General features: G+C 41.9%; 1 protein-coding gene across 2 annotated transcripts; it reads right to left on the minus strand.

Moving 5' to 3' along the window:
- Positions 1-922: 922 nt before the first annotated feature.
- On the minus strand, positions 923-19,200 carry tmem255b (transmembrane protein 255B). 2 transcript variants are annotated; one of them, XM_012916916.2, is made up of 9 exons: positions 18,955-19,200; positions 18,091-18,233; positions 17,910-17,972; positions 5,371-5,460; positions 4,386-4,466; positions 3,488-3,573; positions 2,712-2,871; positions 2,294-2,437; positions 923-1,988 (listed from the first exon to the last, which is right to left on the minus strand). In XM_012916916.2, exons 1-9 carry the CDS (start codon positions 19,016-19,018, stop codon positions 1,743-1,745), a joined length of 1,077 nt encoding a protein of 358 aa, XP_012772370.1. In that variant the 5' UTR covers positions 19,019-19,200; the 3' UTR covers positions 923-1,742. The 2 variants fall into 2 exon arrangements, with proteins under 2 accessions (XP_012772370.1, XP_076739880.1); XM_076883765.1 differs by having other exon boundaries at positions 2,294-2,440.
- Positions 19,201-22,730: the final 3,530 nt, after the last annotated feature.

The raw sequence follows: 22,730 nt of genomic DNA on the forward strand, positions 1-22,730 counted from the left end.
TAACAGAGCTGAAGATGTAAAGGTTTTGATTGAAATGACCAGGAGGGACAGGAGTAGAAATGAGAAGACATGGTTATAATCGACAAGGGAGCTACCAGGCATGAGGAAAAGAGGAAGGAATAATACAAATAAAGGGACACTTTTGTCTGTGCTTTCAAACATTCGCAACTGAGGTTTAGTATCTTACCCATGGATACTTTGGCATGCAGACTGGAGTAGCCTGAGATCAATCCATGATCTCCTGATTGGAAGACAACCTGCTTTATCACATGAACATTCACCTGTAGCTAGTCTACTTCAAAGTAATCTTAAACATCTCTTTCAATTCTCCTGTTTGTAAGAAAATAGGTTTGGTGTTTTTTTTTTTTGTTTTGTTTTGTTTTTTTTTAATATCATGTGATAAATTAAACAAAAACAACTAACTGCAGCCCACTACAAAATAGTCACTTGTGTTAAAATCTTTTAGTATTTTATACCTGGAAGAAACACTGATGCCTAACAGGCTGTGTCAGCTTTATTAGAGAGTTCCAATATAGTTTGTGGCTCCATTCAGAATCCACTCAGAAATTTATATTTGGGCCTCGAATATTAAAAACATGGGTTATTATGGCTAAACTACCTAAAGTGGAGCTGGGAATGACCACAGTAGGTTCACTCTACAGTTTAATAACAGCAGTCACTACAAGCAAATATATCACTGAAAAAAGCAGAACTACAGCGCAGCACACTGGGTTATGCAGAGCTGTGCTTTATTGCTTATGAATGTAACAAGATGATGAGACTATGAAGTTACACGGTCTGCCTTTGAGGTGAAAAAAACCTAACAGAAGCACTGAAAAAAAGTTCAACATTTTGGAAAAAATAAACTTATTTGCTTTTCCGATGAGTGAAGGCCAAAACAGGAAAACCTGAAACCCGTTTGCCTGGATTTGTTTGAAAAGTGGAGGACAGACATTACACAAAGTCTTTGAAGACCCGTTTTCAGACTCTCTGCCTCGGATATTACAGCAAATAAACGTATTTTTGTCAGTGTTGAACTCCTTCAAAGGTGAAGTTTTTTTTCAATATAAAGCCCTTACTATGCATTTTTTACAGGTCCAGCAGTCCCATGCATCGATCACTAACTCAGAGGTCATATCGACTGTAAAGTGCACATTAAATGAATCACACAAACATAATTAAATAACAGCTACATGAACATAATTTACTCTCAGGAAAGCCCTTTGAACTGTACAGTATAATGAGACGATACACAGGACGACTTGCAACTTAGAACAGAAACCAGACCACAGTCAGTATTTAAACTCAGTTTGAAGCCCTCCAAAGGCCAGTCTTAGGCTTAAAAGAATCTTTGACATCTTGAGAAATTTTGCTTATTCACTTTCACTTCACAATTTTTGTCTTTTTTAAGAGAAAACTTGTTAATAATCGAGCAGATTCAGAGGTGCTGGTACTTTTCCCTCATTTCTGGTCTTTTTGCTGCCGTGCAGAGCTTCAGAGCTGTGTGGTACTGAGTGAATAAGCAAGTTTCCTTTGATGGCTACATATTAAAAGGACTCATGTCTACATATTAAACACTACATAACCATAAATCTCTGTCTGACTTCACTTGAAACCTATTAGACACACGTGAAACGCAGCATTTAAATCATTGAAATCTCTGTCTCTGAAATGTTTTGTGCTACAGTCAGTCTGACCAGGTGAAGGTGTTTGCAGCACGCTCTCCATATTTGTCTAAAGTCTCAGCAGGCGTAAGGTGGAGGTTTCTCAAAGGCGCTGTAGGAGGATGCATAGAGCACCGGAGCGTTGGGGGTCAGCATGTAGCCTCCTGGGTCCTGGGTGGCTCCCTGAGGCTGTGGCTGGGGGAGAACCTGAGAGGGCAGCTGGCTCTGGTTCTCCTCAGACGGGCAGGAGGAGGGGGAGGAGACAGGGCCTCCCCCAGGAGGGAGCATCTGGGGAGTAGCAGGTGCCTGGTGGTTGGTGTTATGCTGTGGGAGAGGAGGAGAAACAGGAAGTGGTTGGCTGCAAAGGCATGTGGAAGTTCAGCCAAAGAGATATCAAATATCAGCAAAGATCAGTCCTGAGCCATCGATCAGAAATACGTAACCAGTGCAAAACATCTGCTGCGACTCTGTTATGAGCTACAGCTGTGCTTTCAGCTCATGTGTAACAGGCATTAGTTCACTTCCATCACCAGCTGTTTTGATACTAGAGTGCTAGTAGGCAGGAATGTACACTCAGTAGCGAGTGCATCTCCCTGTATTTCACTCTTAGTTTTGGCCTCAGCTCCTACCTGCATGGATACTGGGTAGTTGGGGTAGGCGGGCAGAGCCTGCCCAGACGGACAGAAGTTGGGGTAGGTGAGCATGTGCTGGGTCGGGTTGTACAGGATGTGAGGTGCTGGCGTTGGGCTGGGAGCGATCTGAGGAGCAGGCTTCTGCTGGAGGAAAGGGTAAAACATGCTTTATGTAAAGAGATCACTAAAAACAAGCTGCTGTTAAAATAACCGGTTAACACACATTTACACAGATGCAGGAACACATCAGGAAGTTTAAACTGCTCAAAGTTGATGCGTTTATTTAACCAAATAAGCATGTAGCCAATCATAGCATGTGACTGCTTCTAAACTCTCTGAATTCAAAGTTTTGGGTTTCTGTTTTTTTTGGGAGGGAGTGGGGGCAGAGTGAGTTAAATCCTCTTGGACTCCTCACCACGATATCCTTGTACGCGCCGAGGATGGCGGCGGTGATGATGCCCAGGAACAAGCCGATCACGTTGAGCACCACCGAGGTCCACATCAGGCGGTACAGCTGGACCACATCCCAGCAGCCGCTGACCCCGGTGAACTCGTAGTAGTGTGAGGAGTACAGGCTGGAAGATAAGGACAAGTTGTGACATGGCAGGAAAATCGCAGGTGTAACTTATTTAAGTTCTGCTTTATGGCTCTTATTGTAGTTTCCATTTCACATCCCAGGCTGTTTTATCCCAAACCTTCCAGGATGGCAAGAAAACAAAGAGTCTCCTACACCATCCATCACTTTTTCTTGCTTTATTATTTCCAGACAGCCTTTTATCGGCTTATGACTGAGTGGTAACGCGGTCAAAGGCACAGGGAGAATGTTTTGAAAGCGCTTTCTCTTGTGTGTGTGTGTGTGTGTGTGCGTGTGCGTGTGCGTGTGTGTGTGTTAGGCTAAAATATCCAAGATTTAAGAGCTGGCTGTCATACAAGAAAGAGCTGAAATTTCCAGGGTTTCTCTGAGCTCTTTCTCATGTCTGGGATGCTATTTTCCTGCTGCTCTCTGGCCTCTATGTTATTATTAGAAGACTATAAGCTCATAACTGGAAAACAGAAAAAAAAGTGGTTGGCCGGTATTCTAACATGGCCTGCAGAAAAGCTCCTCTGAAACTAAACTGGAGAGAAATGGTTAATTAACACAAACCTGTGTTGTGTTATGGCCTGCAGACCTGCAGTTTGAGTTTGTCTCACCTCTCGCAGTTATACAGGTAGCAACAGTAGCAGGTGTTGCTCCTCACTTTCAGCTTGCATGACTTCTCAAAAGAGTGGCACATCACCTGCAGCTCCAGAGAGTGGATAAATTAGAGAGAGATGGGTTAGATGCAGATGCAGAAACCAGATAAACAAGAACTGCATGGACCAATAACCAAACACACACACACACAAAGTTGTCAACATATTGCTTCCACAGCATCTACGTTCTTTTTATTTGATTTGCAGAGGGAGACGGAAAGCTGTTGCTTTCAGTGAGCCAGTAAATCTGTGTAGTAACATCATTTGACCACTAGGTGTCACAGCACCCTTTGCAAAAGTTTAAACTGAGCATTAAAAGGTTTGTCAGAGCACACAATCAGTACTGTGGTATATTCTTTAAAGCAGAGGTGTCAAACATAAGGCTGGGGGGCTCAGAACAGGCCCAGCAAAGACTTTAATCTGGTCACTATTGGAAAATGTGAAAGTAGGCGTACATTTTTAATTGTATTTTTATAAGTTTGTCCTACTGAGGAAGACCTCCCCCACTTCCATTCATACTACACCAAAGTCATGTAGTAATAGATAAACATTTGAATTACAGATAAATGCTGTTTTTTCACTATCTGCTATAGGAATTTCACCACGTGTACACAGTAAAGTAAATAAAAAAATCAAGTAAATAAGAGCTATGAAAACATTTTTTACACATTTATTTGTGTTTTTTAAGCTCAGAGAGCTGTGCTGGGAGATTTCCTTCATTGCCTACAGCAGCGTTTATTTCTCATGTAGAAAAACTGAGGCGCACTCTTGAGATGACACTTTATTAAATGTGTATTTAAACTTCTTCACACTGACAGAAAGAGGGGCACGGGGTTTACACATATATCAGAATCACCTCAGTGTAGTAGCTGTCGTAGGCGTAGCCAGATCCACTGGGGTGAAAGTCACACATGCCCTTCTGCATACGCGTAATGTCCTGAAAAAGAGAGCCATTACACATCCATCCTGATCACATCCTCCGCAACCCTGCTGCAGCGCACCGTCCGGTCTACCCGGTGCACAAAACCCACCTCGTTCAATAAAACCCTTACTGAACTTTATGCAACGTGAAGGCTAATAAAATCATTCTTACTGTCCAGAGCTTGACTGTGCAATAAATGTGACTTTTACAGTCATGAGATCACAAAATGAATATATCTGCAGAGGTCTGATAAGCACCCGGGGATCGATAACGGGGACGGGTTCCAGCTTTGAAACTCTCATTAGGAAGTAGAGGCTCCTTACACAAATAACTGCGAGAAATACTTTATAAAAGGGGATAATTCCCCTGTAAATGAATGGAATTTAAATGTGTTTTATTTGAAATTAAAATGTAATTAGGATGATCACAGTTGGTGAGGAAGAACATTTCTATTTAATGTAATTCTATGTAGTTACTTCTTTGTTTCCTATAAAAACCTGACTGGTTACTCTGTTGTTCTAGTGTTTCTACCTTTAAACAGGTGTAGGCAAATATAATTACAATGTAATTTCAAATAAAATACATTGAAATTACACCTTTAGTTGTGAAGTGTTACCAAAATGCACACAAGCTAAACTCTACACTCTGATTTAACCTGTGAGAGTGTTTGGTGATCACATCCCAGCTGATTTATTGTTGTCATCAAAGTTTCTGTGACACAAAGAATTTAATCAGGCCTGGTATCCTGAAAGTTTGACAGCTTTTCATGTCGCACAGCAGCTCGCTGCAGGGTGAGATTAGTTGGTCTACCTTGCACCCACACGTTTCTTGATCTGACCTTTTGATCTCAGCATGTGTGGTTAAACCCCGTCTGTGAGGATGCCTGCTTGAGTTTATGTCAAATAGAAGTGATACTTACAATAAAGTCTGAAGCAATTATCCCATCGACGATGGCACAGAAGCAGGCAACGATGACTCCGACACTGATGAAGATTATCGAGGACACCAGCTTAAAGAGAAGCGAAGGGAGGAAAGCACAGAGGAGAGTCACGAGACACGATTTAGTAAAACAGAAATAAGAAGTAAGTCAAAAACAAAACTATCAGAGCAGGTGCAGCTTATGTTTTTGTGTTATTTGCATGCATGTATATCTAAATAAAAGCAAAAACAAGATTTTATAAACTCAACACACAGACACACACACATATTTAAGCTTGGCATGTCTGCTGATTGACTGCAGGGCAATAAAGGCAATGTAGAGACTCTCGCTCTGCCAGCACAGAGGAGCTTTGTGGCTGATTTACAGGCGAAGAAGCAACACGCAGGACAGAGCAAGGTCAGTCCAATTCTCCCACACACGCAGACACACACACATATTCGTCTTCACATCTTTGTGAGGACATCAAATTGACATAATGCTTCTCCTAATTAACCATCAGAAAACAAAGCCGAATCCTAAACTCAAATTTGTACTTCTCAGACAAACTGAACAATGCAGCGCACACGTGGGTCTCCTATAAGGCTTCTTCTGTTAGATAAAATCATTTTCTAATATCACACACGCACACAGCCCAGCAGACCCAGCTGGCTGATCACAGATGTCTGATCATAAACTTTATCATCGAGCATTGGTTACTGTCTGTTCAATCGCTCCTCCAGGACTGAACCTCCTGCACAGAAACACAGTTTCTCTCTCTCTCTGGTAGTTGTAGTTTGAGACCAAAAAGCAAGAAAAAAATAAAAATATTTTTGTAGCTTATTATAATCTGGCATCAGTGGCTTACTGTTTTACAGAGGGCAACAAGTACAGACATAGATGGAAAAACAGTATATAAATGAATATAAAATATAGTTTGTGCAGTTCTAACAAGCTGGAAGTTGTTATGATCGCCGTCTTTTGTCTTCCAATTGTTCAGTTTTTGGTTAGTCGCACTTTAGAAGTCATCTTGTTGGCACAAAAATACTATTTATGCCTGTGAACATTTTTTTATAGATTCAGTTTAAGGAAATCAGAACAAACTGTGTGTTTTTATGACAGGCTGCTAGTAAAAACATGTCTAAAGACTATGTAAAAGGGGATCTTTGCTAGCTTGTCTGTTAGTTTGAAAAAGATTGAATTTGCATTTAGAAAATGACAGAAGAAAATGGAAACAGTTGGTGGGGGGACCACTTCTATAAAAACGGCCATTTCTTTGTTCACCCAGTTCAGGGTGAACACGCTAGCGTTAGCTTTAAAGCTGCTGAGACAACATTCATTGGGATGAACGTGCAAGCTGATCCAGAGGTTAGCTGATCACAATCGCAGCAGATTTATGAACTGAAAACTGAGGCTGGATCTAAATGAAGGAATCGTTAGAGGAGGAACCTTTCACAACCACAGAAACAAGTATGGGGTCTGTAACTTGGACCCTGTAGATCGTGATGGTCACAACAATCAGCTCCAGGTATTAAAACAGGATGTTGTTTTGTGTTCTTTCTTTTCCATAAATCATCAAACTCTTTTACCAAAACAGGTTTGCGGATGATTACACTGTCCCGTTTATTTGGGGAAAAATGGATACGAAGGCATATTAATTCTGAGCTTTTCCTGAGCAAAGTGAAATAAGAGGCAGGCTGAGAATATAAGCTTTTCTGGGTGGGTTTTATCTGCCACTGGTCCAGACTCTCTGCTTCATTAGCGGTTTAAATGGCTCCGCTTTTATGGGCTGCAAGTGGGAGATGAGGCCAACGGCAGAGACAATAGAGCCTGACAACTGCATTACTTCACATTACCTTAGCACCAGCTGCCAGCGCATAAAATATCCATGCCACCCAAACCTCCCCTGATACTGAAAAATCAAATAGTGTAAAAGATTAAAGACACGCGGCATACTGTAGATGGTTTTCTACTCTCAGGAGCCGCTTTGGGGAAGAAACATTAAAAAGATGGGAAAGTAATTCAGTCGAATCCTTTTACTGACATGCAACTGTAAAGTATGAAGTAATTTACTTCATTACCGTATCTCTGAATTTAATCTGCTACATTTTAAAGCAGTTTTTTTAAAATTCTACATGAAAACAGTCAAAGGCGCGTCAAGCACCTCTGTAAGATTTATTCTGATAGTGCTCAGAACGTTGAGCCTTTTCTCTAATCCTCGTTCATTTACACAATGTTTGGGAAGAGCTGATCTACAGCGAGTGCAGAATTATTAGGCAAGTTGTATTTTTGAGGAATAATTTTATTATTGAACAACAACCATGTTCTCAATGAACCCAAAAAACTCATTAATATCAAAGCTGAATGTTTTTGGAAGTAGTTTTTAGTTTGTTTTTAGTTTTAGCTATTTTAGGGGGATATCTGTGTGTGCAGGTGACTATTACTGTGCATAATTATTAGGCAACTAAACAAAAAACAAATATATACCCATTTCAATCATTTATTTTTACCAGTGAAACCAATATAACATCTCCACATTCACAAATATACATTTCTGACATTCAAAAACAAAACAAATCAGCGACCAATATAGCCACCTTTCTTTGCAAGGACACTCAAAAGCCTGCCATCCATGGATCCTGTCAGTGTTTTGATCTGTTCACCATCAACATTGCGTGCAGCAGCAACCACAGCCTCCCAGACACTGTTCAGAGAGGTGTACTGTTTTCCCTCCTTGTATATCTCACATTTGATGATGGACCACAGGTTCTCAATGGGGTTCAGATCAGGTGAACAAGGTGGCCATGTCATTAGTTTTTCTTCTTTTATACCCTTTCTTGCCAGCCACGCTGTGGAGTACTTGGACGCGTGTGATGGAGCATTGTCCTGCATGGAAATCATGTTTTTCTTGAAGGATGCAGACTTCTTCCTGTACCACTGCTTGAAGAAGGTGTCTTCCAGAAACTGGCAGTAGGACTGGGAGTTGAGCTTGACTCCATCCTCAACCCGAAAAGGCCCCACAAGCTCATCTTTGATGATACCAGCCCAAACCAGTACTCCACCTCCACCTTGCTGGCGTCTGAGTCGGACTGGAGCTCTCTGCCCTTTACCAATCCAGCCACGGGCCCATCCATCTGGCCCATCAAGACTCACTCTCATTTCATCAGTCCATAAAACCTTAGAAAAATCAGTCTTGAGATATTTCTTGGCCCAGTCTTGACGTTTCAGCTTGTGTGTCTTGTTCAGTGGTGGTCGTCTTTCAGCCTTTCTTACCTTGGCCATGTCTCTGAGTATTGCACACCTTGTGCTTTTGGGCACTCCAGTGATGTTGCAGCTCTGAAATATGGCCAAACTGGTGGCAAGTGGCATCTTGGCAGCTGCACGCTTGACTTTTCTCAGTTCGTGGGCAGTTATTTGGTGCCTTGGTTTTTCCACACGCTTCTTGCGACCCTGTTGACTATTTTGAATGAAACACTTGATTGTTCGATGATCACGCTTCAGAAGCTTTGCAATTTTGAGACTGCTGCATCCCTCTGCAAGATATCTCACTATTTTTGACTTTTCTGAGCCTGTCAAGTCCTTCTTTTGACCCATTTTGCCAAAGGAAAGGACGTTGCCTAATAATTATGCACACCTGATATAGGGTGTTGATGTCATTAGACCACACCCCTTCTCATTACAGAGATGCACATCACCTAATATGCTTAATTGGTAGTAGGCTTTCGAGTCTATACAGCTTGGAGTAAGACAACATGCATGAAGAGGATGATGTGGACAAAATACTCATTTGCCTAATAATTCTGCACTCCCTGTACATTATCAACAGTACAGTTACTCTATAGAGTGAATACACTACCTGCCCAATCTCCGGTTCCACACCTTCTTTCACCTGATGGACATCAGTTATTTTTTCATTCATTCATTGCATAGCCACATACACACACACACACACACACACACACACACACACACACACACACACACACACACACACACACACACACAAAACTATGGTTTGTTACATCGAATGTGCATGGAGCTGGCTCCAGACGAGGATGCCTAGATTACTTGTTTTTGGGGGCAATCAACTTGGTCAGACTGGACTATTTGAAGAAATGAACAGGCTCAGTACAGCTGGAACTAAACCCAGTTAAATATTTAGCTATTGTTTATTCTAAGCTCACAGATTTAGCTAAATTAAACCACATCCCACTTTTAAAGAAAGTCAAATACGATCTAGCTAGATGGAAGTCACTACCCATATCACTCATGGGAAGGGTCGTTTCAATAAAAATAATGGTTTTGCCAAGAATCAGTCATTTATCCTCAATGATCCAGAGTAAACCTTCACCCTTTGGAAAGATGAAGCCCCATGTATTAGCTTAAAAACACTACAGAAGACCAAGGATAGAGGAGGACAAGGTCTGCCTAACTTTCACCACTTCATCTTAGCCAACAGGCTACAATACATCTCAGGACAGCATCATTGACAGCATGGTGGGAGTTTTAAAAAAAATGACTGAGTCTTTAAATGACTAGAAATCCCAGTCTCCAATTAATACAATACAAAATCACGAACAGAGTGCACTACACAGGTCGATGGATGTTCATGATGGGTTTTATGTCATCTAACACCTGCTCACGCTGTCAAGGGAAAACACCTGACAATTACATCCGTGCTCTTTGGTTCCGTCCACCTGTTCATGTTTTGGTGCTGGATATGTGAAACCCATCAAAGTGCTCCAGCCTCCCCTTCAGTTTGCTTTTCTGGCGACTTAGATGATGTCATTATGGAGATGAACACAGTCCGCCTTATGCATTTCTAAGAAGACCTCATGAACTGGAAAAATAAAAATAATCTTAGCATTAACCAATATAGAGGGGGTAAGGGCTTGGGGCGTCTGGAGGTTTGCTAGGTGTAGGTCCCCTCCATGCCTTCCTCCGGTCCTGGAGGGCGGGGCTGTGGCTTCCCACACCCACTGTTAGACACTTACATGGAGAAACCTCATGAACACAAGTGCTAACGTATACCGGTACCCAGACACACACTATCTTGGGCTGCTGCTGCCTCTAAAAATATCTTGTATTATTAGTACTGTGTGCTTCTCAGTAACAATGTCATTGTTATTTATGTTGGTTGTTGCCGTGGTTTCTCTGCTGTTTGAAGCAGATTCTCAGTGTTTTCTCTCTCTCATCTTCTTCTTCTCCTCTATTTTTCTCTCCCTGTCTTTCTATTAACTTTCCTTCCAGCTTCTCTTTCTTTCATATCCCCTGGTCTTGTCCATTGTGGTTGTAACAATCCAAAGTAAAAAATCCAAATAAAGTCCCAATAAAATAGAGCTATCAAGTGGACCATTATAGCGAATGCCATTACGCTCAACTTGTGAAAGTAAATCTGTTTGGCATTTTCTGGCCTTCTGATTGCTAAACTGCTGGACAGGACAGGGAAAAAAGAAGAAGAAAGAAACACAGAGAGGAACCCCCCCCCCCCCACACACACACACACACACACTAATAACATAAAATGAGGAATTTTACAACCTGGGTAAAGATACCTATCAGGTTATGTAAGCAAAGTCGCTGACCTCTGCAAGGACTTCCTCCCCTGCTCAGTGGTCCAGCGTGCTATCATGTCACCAGCTGAACACACCGCTATTAAGAAGCAATCGTCCCCCGGCCAGTTGGGTAAAATACGACCCTTTAAAGGCCCGCCGCTCCTCTCTCGGAAGCTGCAAGGTGACCATGAGGACGGCAGCGTGTGAGATACCGGCAGTGCCTATGGGAGAGGCCACCGGGGTAACGAACACGAGCCACGTGAAGCGTGTGGTCATAAAGAAACATTACAGGGTCTGAGGGCAGTGAAGCCTGTTATCACACTGGATGTGTGAGAGCAGATAGAAGTGGAGGGTTTTTTTACAGACAGATTTTCACGCTTCACAGTCCGTCACAAAGGACAAAATGAAACGTGGCTGGACGAGTCATTAACATTTGTAAAGCTTTATTCAACAAATAGACAGAGAGAGCTTTCCCTTTAGCTTACTTTGAATTAGATCACGAGGAAAAGGGATCAACAGTTGGACAGAAACGGGAGAGAAGACGCATAAAATGAACAGGGAAAGAAGGCACAGGTGAGGTCAGTCAGACACTAACAGGGGTGGGAAGATCAACCTTCAAAACTGGAAAACCGGAAAAGTATGTGCGTTTATTGCACCCAAAGTGTCAGACCTCCAACCAGGTGGCTTTTTGCCACATTTTTAAAGATGAGTCCGAAAAGGTCCTAATGTAGACTATAGCAGATTCTCAGCTACATAAATAAATAAAGACACACATGTTTATATTGTGTGAGCCTTTTATATTCACTTAGTGTTTTTTAATATTTGTTCTTTCTTTGCCTCATAGATATTCTGTAATTTGCTCGTCTCACTGCTGTTGTTTTATTGTTGTCTTTATTCTGTGATAAAGCAGTTAGCTGTGCATGTTTGATTTAGCTGTTTTTGCCCTTCCTCACAAAACCACAGACAGCTCTGTGTCCTTGTCTAATTTTCCAAATTTTGACATGGAAGTTTCAAAGTTTGCTAGAAACATTCCTCTGAGATTTTGGTCCATGTCAACATCTCAGCATCACAAAGTTGCTGCAAGTGTGTCAGCTGCACATCTATGATGGGAATCTCACATTCCACCACATCCTAAAGCTGCTCTATTGCAGCGGTCCCCAACCTTTTTTGTGCCACGGACCGGTTTATGCCTGACAATATTTTCACCGACCGGCCTTTGAGGTGTCGCGGATAAATACAACAAAATAAAACTAGTACCGGTACCGAAAAAAAGAAGATTTATTCATAACACACGTGAAAAGACCCAGGAAAACCGAGTTAACGATAAAAACGATAACAAAATAACGCTGAAAACCGATAAAACCCCTGAAAACCATACATTTCACACCTGAGTCTCAACTCTCGCGGCCCGGTACCAAACGACTCACGGACCGGTCCGAGGCCCGGGGGTTGAGGACCGCTGCTCTATTGGACCGAGATCTGGTGACTGTGGAGGCCATTTGAGTCCAGTGAACTCATTGTGATGTTCAAGAAATCAGTTTGAGCTAATGTGAGCTCTACAACACAGCGTGTTATCCTGGTGGAAGCAGAAGATGGGTACACTGTGCTCACAAAGGGATGGCCATGTCAGGTAGGCTGTAACGTTTAAGCAATGCTCATTTTGAGCTCAGGGGCCCAAAATGTGCCATGAAAATTTGCCCTAGCAGCCAGAACTGCTGATACGAGGCAGGGTGGATCCCTGCTTTCATGCTGTTTATGCAAAATTCTGACTTTTCCATCTGAATGTTGAAAAAGAAATTGAGACTCAGACAGACCAGGCAATTTTTTTCCAATCCTCTGTTGTCCAACTTTGGTGGGCCTTGTTCATTTTATCTGACAGGACCACCCAGTGTTGTCTGCTGCAGCTGTAGAACTTCACTAGGTCATCTTGATCATGTCTACATGCCTAAATGCTTTGAGTTTCTACCACGAGATTGGCTTAATAGATACTTGCATTAAAGAAAGTTAAGCAGGCATAGGTCTGTGTATTTTCTATATAATACTTTTTTGGTCACTTTTACCACTTATCATTTGTTGTTATTTTTATTTAGTATGTCAACCTCACCTGAGAATTCTAATGTGCATAAAAACTGCTATAAAATTTCATTTTAGCTGCTTTGATTTGGGTGGGCCTGATCTCTGATAACAACGAGACGGCCTACCTGAAGGAGATTAGGAATCTGGAGAACTGGTGCCAGAGGAACAACCTCCTTCTAAACGTCAGTAAGACAAAGGAGCTGATAGTGGACTTCAGCACTAAGCAGGAGAGGAACTACCAGACCCCCGTCATCAACGAGTGCCCAGTGGAGAGAGTGGACAGCTTCAAATACCTCGGAGTTCACATCACGCAGGACCTGTCATGGTCCTGTCACATCAACACCGTGGTGAAAAAGGCCCGACAGCGTCTCTACCACCTCAGACGCTTGAGAGACTTCCAACTGCCCTCCAAGGTGCTCAGGAACTTTTACTCGTGCACCATAGAGAGCATCCTGGCGGGAAACATCTTAACCTGGTTCGGGAACAGCACCATGCAGGACAGACGAGCTCTACAGAGGGTTGTGCGGTCAGCTGAGCGCACCATCCGCTCCGAGCTCCCTGACCTGCACTCAATCTACAGCAGGCGGTGCTGGACCAAGGCCAGGAAGATCGTGAAGGACCTCAGCCATCCCAACAATGGACTGTTCTCTCTGCTGAGGTCAGGAAAGCGATTCCGCTCCCTGAAGACCAACACAGAGAGACTGAGGAGGAGCTTCTTCCCGCAGGCGATACGGTCTCTCAATCACACCACCACACAGTACTGACCCACACATATGGTTCTTACACACACACTGGACTTTCTGGACTTTGGTTTTGCACAACACTGGTCACTATATTCTTCATTTCCGGTTAATACTTGTACAGCTGCTGTTATTGTGTATATATTTATTTATATTTAGATTTCTTCATACATTCTTATATAGTTCTATATTGTGTATTTTGTTGTACAGTTATTTTATTTTCAACTTTAATTTATATATTTTATCTTATTCTTCTCAGTTAAATTTACCCTTCATTCTAATTTGTGTTGTACAGTTATTTCATTTTTAACCTTAATTTATATTTTATTCCTTCCTAGTTAAATTTACCCTTTTTAATTTTTCATATTTATTTCCTATCTTATTCATAGCCTTTTCCTTTTTTGTTTTCTTTAGGTCACGAGCAGTTGTCCAAGCATTTCACTACATATCGTACTGTGTATGACTGTGTACGTGACAAATAAAATTTGAATTTGAATTTGAATTGATTTGATTTTACAAACCTTCATTCAAACAGGAAACTTCTGTTTGACTGCAGTAGATGAGCTTATCACTTCTCTTCAAACCACATCAAAATCTTCATCTGCTGTTGTATGAAGTCAAAGGACCAAAAGCGTTGGCCAACCCAGGAAGCGAGGCAGGCTCCGGTGCTCTCAGGTGTCCGCGGCATTGTGGCACAGTTAGTTGTTCTTTAATGAGCGGCCTCGCTCTGCGAGCCAGCTCTCGTGTTACAGGACAAGCCTCAGATGCAAGAGGGAAGAAGATACCTACGTGAGAGCCGTGCCACGTGTGCCTTATAAGAGACACCGTAGACCAGCGATCACACCATTAAAGTTTAAAGCACAGAGCTGGGAGTGATGCCAGAGAGACAGAGACGGCAGCTTTCGGTGTCTTTCCTGCTGTCCACACATTTAAATCCACACAGTCTGAGAACTGAAACAACGAGGACTGCAGATCTTTATAAAGATTTTAAAAGCAGGTTTATACTGGACCCTGTGGGCCGTACACACACACACACACACACACACACACACACACACACACACACAGATGCTACATTTCTTTACATATGTGAACAAGCACAAGGATATCTTGGTAGACCAGATCAGATACGATACACTGCAGAGCCAATGTGATCTGACCAGGTCCACGACACCTGGACAACACATGAAAAATTCACAGCACAGACACACAAACACACAGAAATTCAGGTGCAGTCATTCAGGGACAGGAAAAAAGAATCGATCTGTTTTAGGACACAGTTTACTTGAATCTAACTCACTTCCCTTTAGCACACGATCATTTGACAAATACGGCTGCTATAGCCAAACGTTTACCTGAGACCTGATGACCCGGAGGCCTAATTGAGTGCGTCATACACCCATTCACTCACTCACAAAGTCTGTTGGATCGTTTGCTTCTTGCTAAATTCATTGTTTGTTATACTACAGCGAGGGGGGCAGATTTCCTCACCTCCTATCTACAAAACCTTTATCTTTATTTGCACCCTGATTAGACAGGAGCTCCTTCACGCACCAGAAAAAACCAAAGAAATGAAATAAAAGGACACATCCAAACGCAGAAGCAATGTCTTTACAAAATCCGATGCCCTCATCTCAAATGCAGCTTTAATACACCCGTCATCAACCACGCCCGTACTCCTCCATTAATAAGAAAACCCTGTGTAATCAAATATTTGCTTTAGCTTCGACACCTTCTGTGGTTTGAAAACACCCTTATCATACCGAGTCTCTCAGAAACCAAACATGACAAAGGGTCATTTATCACCGTTGCCATTCAGTAATCTAGACCAGGATCCAATCAGCCTACATTCAGCTAGCTTTATCAACTTACGCACTTTTCCACACGCAGCACACTGAAATGTGAAATATTTTTATGCCTGTGGGGCCATAATTTCACGCCCCCGACTGGATTACAGTGCTTTAATCTTACAAGCACTTAGCTGAGCCCTCCTTCTCTTACCTCCACAACAACAGTGGCAACAACGCCAGCCGCTTATTTAGGCTCTAAAAAGATTTCAGAAGTCTAAATCAGGCGTAAGGGTGGGGGCGAGATGTGCCGCCGTGAGAACATGCTGCAGCTCGTCCAGAGGTCTGGAAGGGAAAGCAAACAGGACGCCGTCGAGGAGGAAGGAGATGAAGGCATGAATGATTTTAGTTGCAATATTTGAAATCGATGGTTGATTGGAGATCAACAGGGGGTAAAAAAAAAGGCAGATTTGGAGATGAATTTGATTTTTGATGGTGAGGAGGAGAGGGTGGAGTCCAGAATGACACATGGGCTGCTGACCTCGGGAAAATGATGAGACGTCAAAGAGGAGGTCCGGCACTTTCCAGAGCAGGAACAGTTTAGTTTTCTTGCTGTTCAGTTTGAGGAGCCTCAGAGAGACTGAAGGCTGACAGTCACTACCAAGGCTCTGCTTTGAATTTAAATACTGAGGAATTCCCCTGTGAGGGTTACAGAGCTACAACATCCAGCATGCCAGCCCGAATAACCTCTGTTATCCAGCGAAGCAGCTGAGAAAACTAATCAGACCTCAGCTCGACAGCTGGATGAGCTGAGCGTTAAAATCAGGACAAACTTGCAGGTGAAAAACGAGGAGTGGTACCTCACTGATGTCACACACTTAGTCTCATGCTGGGTTTCATGTGCTGTGAATGTGATCCTGACCGGCCGACTTAAATGTCACAGCGCAGCTTCTGGTTGCTGCTGGTCTTGAGGCAGCGTTGGCCTTGTTGGCAGCCGACACAAACAGCTCAGCGCTGTGGCCATTTTTAAAACCTCCTAATTCACATTCGAAATCCACTTTATGTACTGTGGAGTTTTTCAGAAGCTCTAATCTTTCTGTAGACAGGCCTACCTGTAATCACCACTCCTGAATCATTTAACATGATCGTTTCTTTGAGCACAGAGAGCCACTGTGAGGATATAATACCTGTGTCCCTGCCTCAAATAAAGGGGCGCTGTCAGCAACTGACCAATACTAACCCAATTTCTCTTCTTGTCACTGAAGTCCAGAGAAAAATATATTCACTTCCTCTCACCGCAAATCCTGTGACGCACACTAACCCGGGCACAAGGACCGAGGATGCATTAGGCCTCCCGTGAGTAATCCGATTTGCTTCGTGCTCATAAGAGCAAATTCCCACAAAACAGTTTAGGGAATTTGTAAAGTTTGTAACATAATCCTTTAATTTGTGATGTATATATATCCTGTTTTCCAGGAACAAAGCCTCATTTTTGGAGGATGAGTGTGATGGAGATTAAAAAGCTGACAGAAATCGCACAAAAAAAAAGGCTTCAGTGCAGCTTCACCTGCTTCACCCACATGTCTGTGATGAAGCCATACCGGTGCAAACTAGCAGCATGTGACTGAAGCTGACCAACTTCACATTTTACATAACTGAGCCAGATGTTCCCATACACCGAATAAATCACTCATATGTAAGATATCACCTGAGAGCAAACCCCCCAACAAGGCTGTGGTGATGTAAACACACATTAACTGATGCTTCTGTTTGAGGGTAAATATATGTAGACATGCACCATAATTTTAAGTACACTTGCAGCTCCTCCTTATGCAAATAATTTGGTTGTAATCAGCCAGTGATGCAGAAAATCCTCCAAAAACCTGTGCTAGATATCATTTCTTGAAATAGAGGTGTGGTTTAGGAGGTGGGGCAGGTCGTGTGCTAATTAGGTAGGTTAGTGGTTTGATCCCTGGCTGCTACAGTGTGCATGGCAGAGTACCCTTGGGCAAGATACTGAACTCTGAGTTGCTCCTGATGCATTCACAGGGTGTGAATATTGGATAGAAAACACTTTGACTCTGTTTTTGTTGACCTGTCCAGTTTACCCTGCCTCTGGTAACCATGAATTGGACAAGGGGAAGAAAATGGATGGATGGATATTGGTCACTTCATCTGAGGGATTTTTTTTTCATGGGAGTAAAAACTTATACCTATATCAAACCAGAAATGTTATAACCAGTCAGTTTATTTTTTAAAGTTTCTGATTATTTGAGGTCTGATTTAAGAATATGGAGGTCTACATGGAGACAAACAGGTGTTGGAGGACAAGAATAACTGAAATCATCATCCGCATTTGAATCTGACAAGAGGAGCACACTCACCATAGGTCTGCGGTTTTCCACCAGGTGGATGCCAACAATACCCAGAAATGCTCCGAAACTCAACTGCAGGGCACAGAAAGCAGAAACTGTGAGTATACACGTGAAGGGTCTGAGAGAGGAGCAGAAATGTCTGTTTCATGACTGAGAGCACGTTAACTGAGTAAAGGTGACCGCCACTCACTATTATGCCCGGGTATAGTCCAACGACTGGCACGTTGTCGGTGCGAGTGGCCGAGATCAGACCTACGGTCAGCACCAGCAGACCCAGAGTGAGCAGAGAGATGGTCACCCACAGAGCAGTTCTCCTCCGACGATGGTACTGAGCTGCAGGGTGACAGAAAACCTCTTTTACATTCAAACACACTCAGGAAACATCTTTCACCCAACTCGCCTGATTGTGATGGTTTAGACTGCTGACTGTTGCAATCATGCAGCTGAAATGCCTCATGTTAATGTCAAGGCACCTTCATTTGTCTCTTTATTATTGTAGGTTTATCATTTGCAGCACATCTCATTTTTGAGATGTTTTTCTTTAGAAGGACATGCTCAGGAAATTTTTATTACACAGAAGGAAAACAATGAATGAACAGTAGAGTGAAAATTAAATGACAGTGCAGTAAAGCAGGATTTAAAAAAAGGAAAAGCATAAAACTATGTGAGTAAATCAATTTTTTCCTGAACTTGTCTCACATAAAGTCCCTTTTATCTGAGAATTAAACTCTGCAGGAGTTATCCAACCTTTTCCTCAGATATTTAACTACACATAAACGCTTCCTGGACAAATAATCCTAGATGAATAAATAAGATTATATATATATCTATCTATATATATATATATATATATATATGTATATATATATATATATATATATATATATATATATATATATATATATATATATATAAATATATATATATATATATATATATATATATATATAAATCTAAATCTAAAAGATAAAATAATATAAAAACCTTTAAGATAAAATAAATTAAAAGGTAACATTTTCAGGTCTGTTGACTGAGAAAGTGACTGTAGGTGTACCTGTTGGATCCAGAGGTTCAGGCGCAGTTTGCCGACTTATCTGCGGGGTTTCGGGCTGCTGCATGTTCACTCTGCGAGGATGGATCTGCCCTGAAACGAAGAGACAGATCAGGAGGATGGAGGCGATTCTCGCAGTGTTTTATTTCTCGACTTTTCTGTCTCTTTAAAACCGACTCCTCATCCCCTTCGAGGCTGCAGGTTCGCGCAGGTTTCTTGTTGTAATCCACTCAGTGTCCAGATGTGGGGTCTGATCACAGCTGACTGCCTCTGAGCTCACGAGGGCTCAACTTTACTTGAAGCCTTAAAAGGAGAGCGACACACAGAGAGAGAGAGGCCAATCAGCTTCCTGTATTCACCTCGGTGATCAATTATTTAGTTATTGATCTTACATAAGTCGATATATATCTCCGATTTGATTTATGCTGAAAGTAATTACACGATCAAACTTTACGCACGATGTGATGCAACAGAGGGTTTGATGTATGCTTGCTGAGTGTTGATGTTTGCAGACGGATGGATCACACCTGGTCGGGATGCAGCGCACTTGCTGTAGATGTAAAAGAAATATAGGACTGCAGCGCCCTCCGTCGGCTAAGATTGGAATTAGCAACACACCTATGAGGTGAGGACACTTCGTGGGATGTTCTGGAAATTGTTGCCCATCCTGTTTGCCTGTCGGTTAAATATAAATAAGCTCATATGTAGGACATTAAAATTAGATTTTTCATGAAGGTAAATATGTTCAAAGACTCAAACATTTTTTTCCAGCTTATTAAATTCAGAGCCTATCCCAGCTGCCATATGGCGAGAGAGGCGGGCTTCACCCTGAACGGTCGCCAGTCTCTCGCAGGGCTAACACAGGGAGACAGACACCCATTCACTCTCAAGAGTCACTTTAGAGTCACCAGTTAACATAACTCCACTAACTGCGTGTCTTTGGACCGTGGGAGGAAGCTGAGGTACCACAAATCAGACCTTTATCACTGTGTACTCTTTTTCATGTTAGGATATAATGTGCAGGTATTCGTTTTTTCCATTTGGTGCTTAAACTGTAGTGTGTAAAATAGTGTAAAACTATAACACTATCAATTCTTTACAATTTAAAGTCTCCAAAAGTTGATACTACTCAGATTTTTATTAGTCAGAAGTGACCGTTCTGATTTTGCTCATTCTCATAGTCAAAACTATATAATTGTTCATATCATTTTATTTGTTATTATTCAGACTCTTCATTATGTTGCTTAAATACATTTATCCACTGTTTCTAAGGACACATTTGGAGGTCACAACGCTTGAAATTTTGCTCCTTCAGATTTCTAGATCTTACAATTTATTTGGCAACAACATTAATAAATTACTTGGAAACTTAGGTCTATAGACTGCTTAAGTTGAATACAAGTGGCTTAAAGGCGGTTTGATAAGTATCCCTACAGATCCAGATACATGATACTAGCAGGTGAGTAGTGGTACTGTGTGACTATCTGACATGGTTCATTTCACTGCTTTGAGGTAAAAGACGACTTTCCCCTCATAGGGGTCGTGGATGTTTTCGTAGCTGATCTTTTCAGACACCACTCTGCACTGGATCTTGGCTTCCTTCTCTCCGACCAGGCTGAACCGAACGGCCACCAGTGGGTTGACATAAGTAGGCTGTAAAAGAAAGAAAGAAAGAAGAAGAGGCAGAGTGTTGGTTCCTTACCCAAGTGCAACATAAGAACGAGGGTACCTGAACAGAAAAAAAAGTGCTTATGATGTGGCACCGAATCATCTCAAGACTCTTATGATAAAATAATGGTAGAGAACCTGCAACAGTATAAATAAAAAACTCCAACAATCCAACAATCATCAGTGAACAAGCACTCAACAAAGAGGATTGTGAATTCGGTGTCCATATCTGACATCCAGAGATCAAAGCAAATGAGACACGATGTTTCTAATTTTAGCACTTCTGTGCATGTGAACAAAGGGAGACACAAACATTCGTTTAAAGAGCGAGTTCTGGTCAAAGCACTGAAGATCAAAGTAGTTCCACCCAGAGTAAATGTCTGGCTGTGTTTTAGGGCCAAATACCATAACTGTAGTTTTGTTTGTATTTGGCTCATCCAGGCCATTATAGATGAAAATCCCAGGGTGTGATCTCCATAGCAAAATAAAACGCCTCTAGTGTTTTCCTATATTTAGCCTTTATTGGACAAAATGGTTGAGAATGGGCAGGAAATTTGGTCCAGGCTGAATTAAACCCAGGTCTCTGCAGCCTTTCAGCACATAGCCATGCTCTGCATCCTGTATGCTCCACTAATATGTTTCATCTTTGTTCTTCAGTTCAACTCATGTTATCAAATTAAGTAAGTAATGAGGTTAAGAAAGCACAGAGTGACCAGTTTCATTATTTCTGTGTATCAGGCTGGTGTTTCACCCTTTTTATGTATTTGTGCTAAAAGCAAATGAAGGTTACTGTACATGGAAGAAGCCTCCTGAATATTAGATCATTATCTGCTGTCTTACCTGTGCTAGATTTCCATAGTATGGGAAGTAGGAGGGATCCATGATTCCACCGTCTGGGAAATACTCTATTTTTGCCACACTGTCCTCTCCATCCTACATCCAAACAGAAACAGAGTTTTATTTTATTGAAAGAAGATCTTGATTCATTTTGTGAATCTTTGTTAAACTGTGGCTGATGAGTTTAAAAGGCAGGAGATTAACAGACAGGAAGCGTGTGATGGAAAGAGCTGTGAAAGGTGGAAAATGTGTTGAATACAGTGTTTTTTCACAGTATAGAGTCACCCTATACCCACTACCCACTATACCCATTTGGTGCTTAAACTGTAGTGTGTAAAATAGTGTAAAACTATAACACTATCAATTCTTTACAATTTAAAGTCTCCAAAAGTTGATACTGTTCATCTGGACGTCAGGATGAACAGAATCAATGTTTGGAGATTGTCACAGTCCTGGGTCTTATGACCCAGTGTTTTGAGTTTCAGTTCTTTTGATGCTGTTAGTGTATGTTCTAGCTTATTATGTTTCCTAGGTGCATCTGTTTATCAGTTCCCCCCCTTGTATTGTCATACCCTGTGAAGTCTCCCTTGCCCTTCGCTTCGTGTGTTTCTTATCTATGTGTCTTATGTTGTCAGGTCTGCGTTTCATTAGATTTCTGGTTTTATTTTGAAGGGTTCCTGTGTTCCTAGGTTCAATGTTGTTAATGTTACGCTCCCCTTGTCACGTTGTTATGTTCATGTGTGTCAGCTGTTTCCTCATGTGTTCCCACTTTCCTCATTATCCTCCTGTGTGTATTTAGTCCGCGCGCTTTCAGTCATTCCTGGTCAGGTCGTCTGCTCATCCATGTCTCATCTCCAGGTACCCATGTCAGTTCATTATGGTTAAGGTTTTTCATGTTTTGTTATTAGTTCACCCAGTTTAGGTTATTGTTTAGTTTTCACCCATGCCCTATTATTTTGTACCCTTGTTTCTTGCCTTATTAAACGGCTTGTTTTGTTAATCCACACCACGTTTTGGTCTGCGCTTGAGTCCTTCCCTGCAACACATACGGTCTGCCCCAGCCAGACCGTGACAGAGATTTACTTACCTGGATGATTGAGCATGCATCAAGACAATTTAAAGTCTATTATTCCACAGTGAGAGTTGAAATCATTCAAGACATCTGTTGGCCTTCTCAGGAGTAGATGTACCAGCAAATTCACACCAAGGTCAGCACTTGTAGTTGTGTTATGTTAAAGTTCATGACAGTATGGATTATTTGGAGAAAGTGTCTT

Source organism: Maylandia zebra, linkage group LG1 (assembly GCF_041146795.1).
Source record: "Maylandia zebra isolate NMK-2024a linkage group LG1, Mzebra_GT3a, whole genome shotgun sequence".
In the NCBI taxonomy this organism is placed as follows: domain Eukaryota; kingdom Metazoa; phylum Chordata; class Actinopteri; order Cichliformes; family Cichlidae; genus Maylandia; species Maylandia zebra.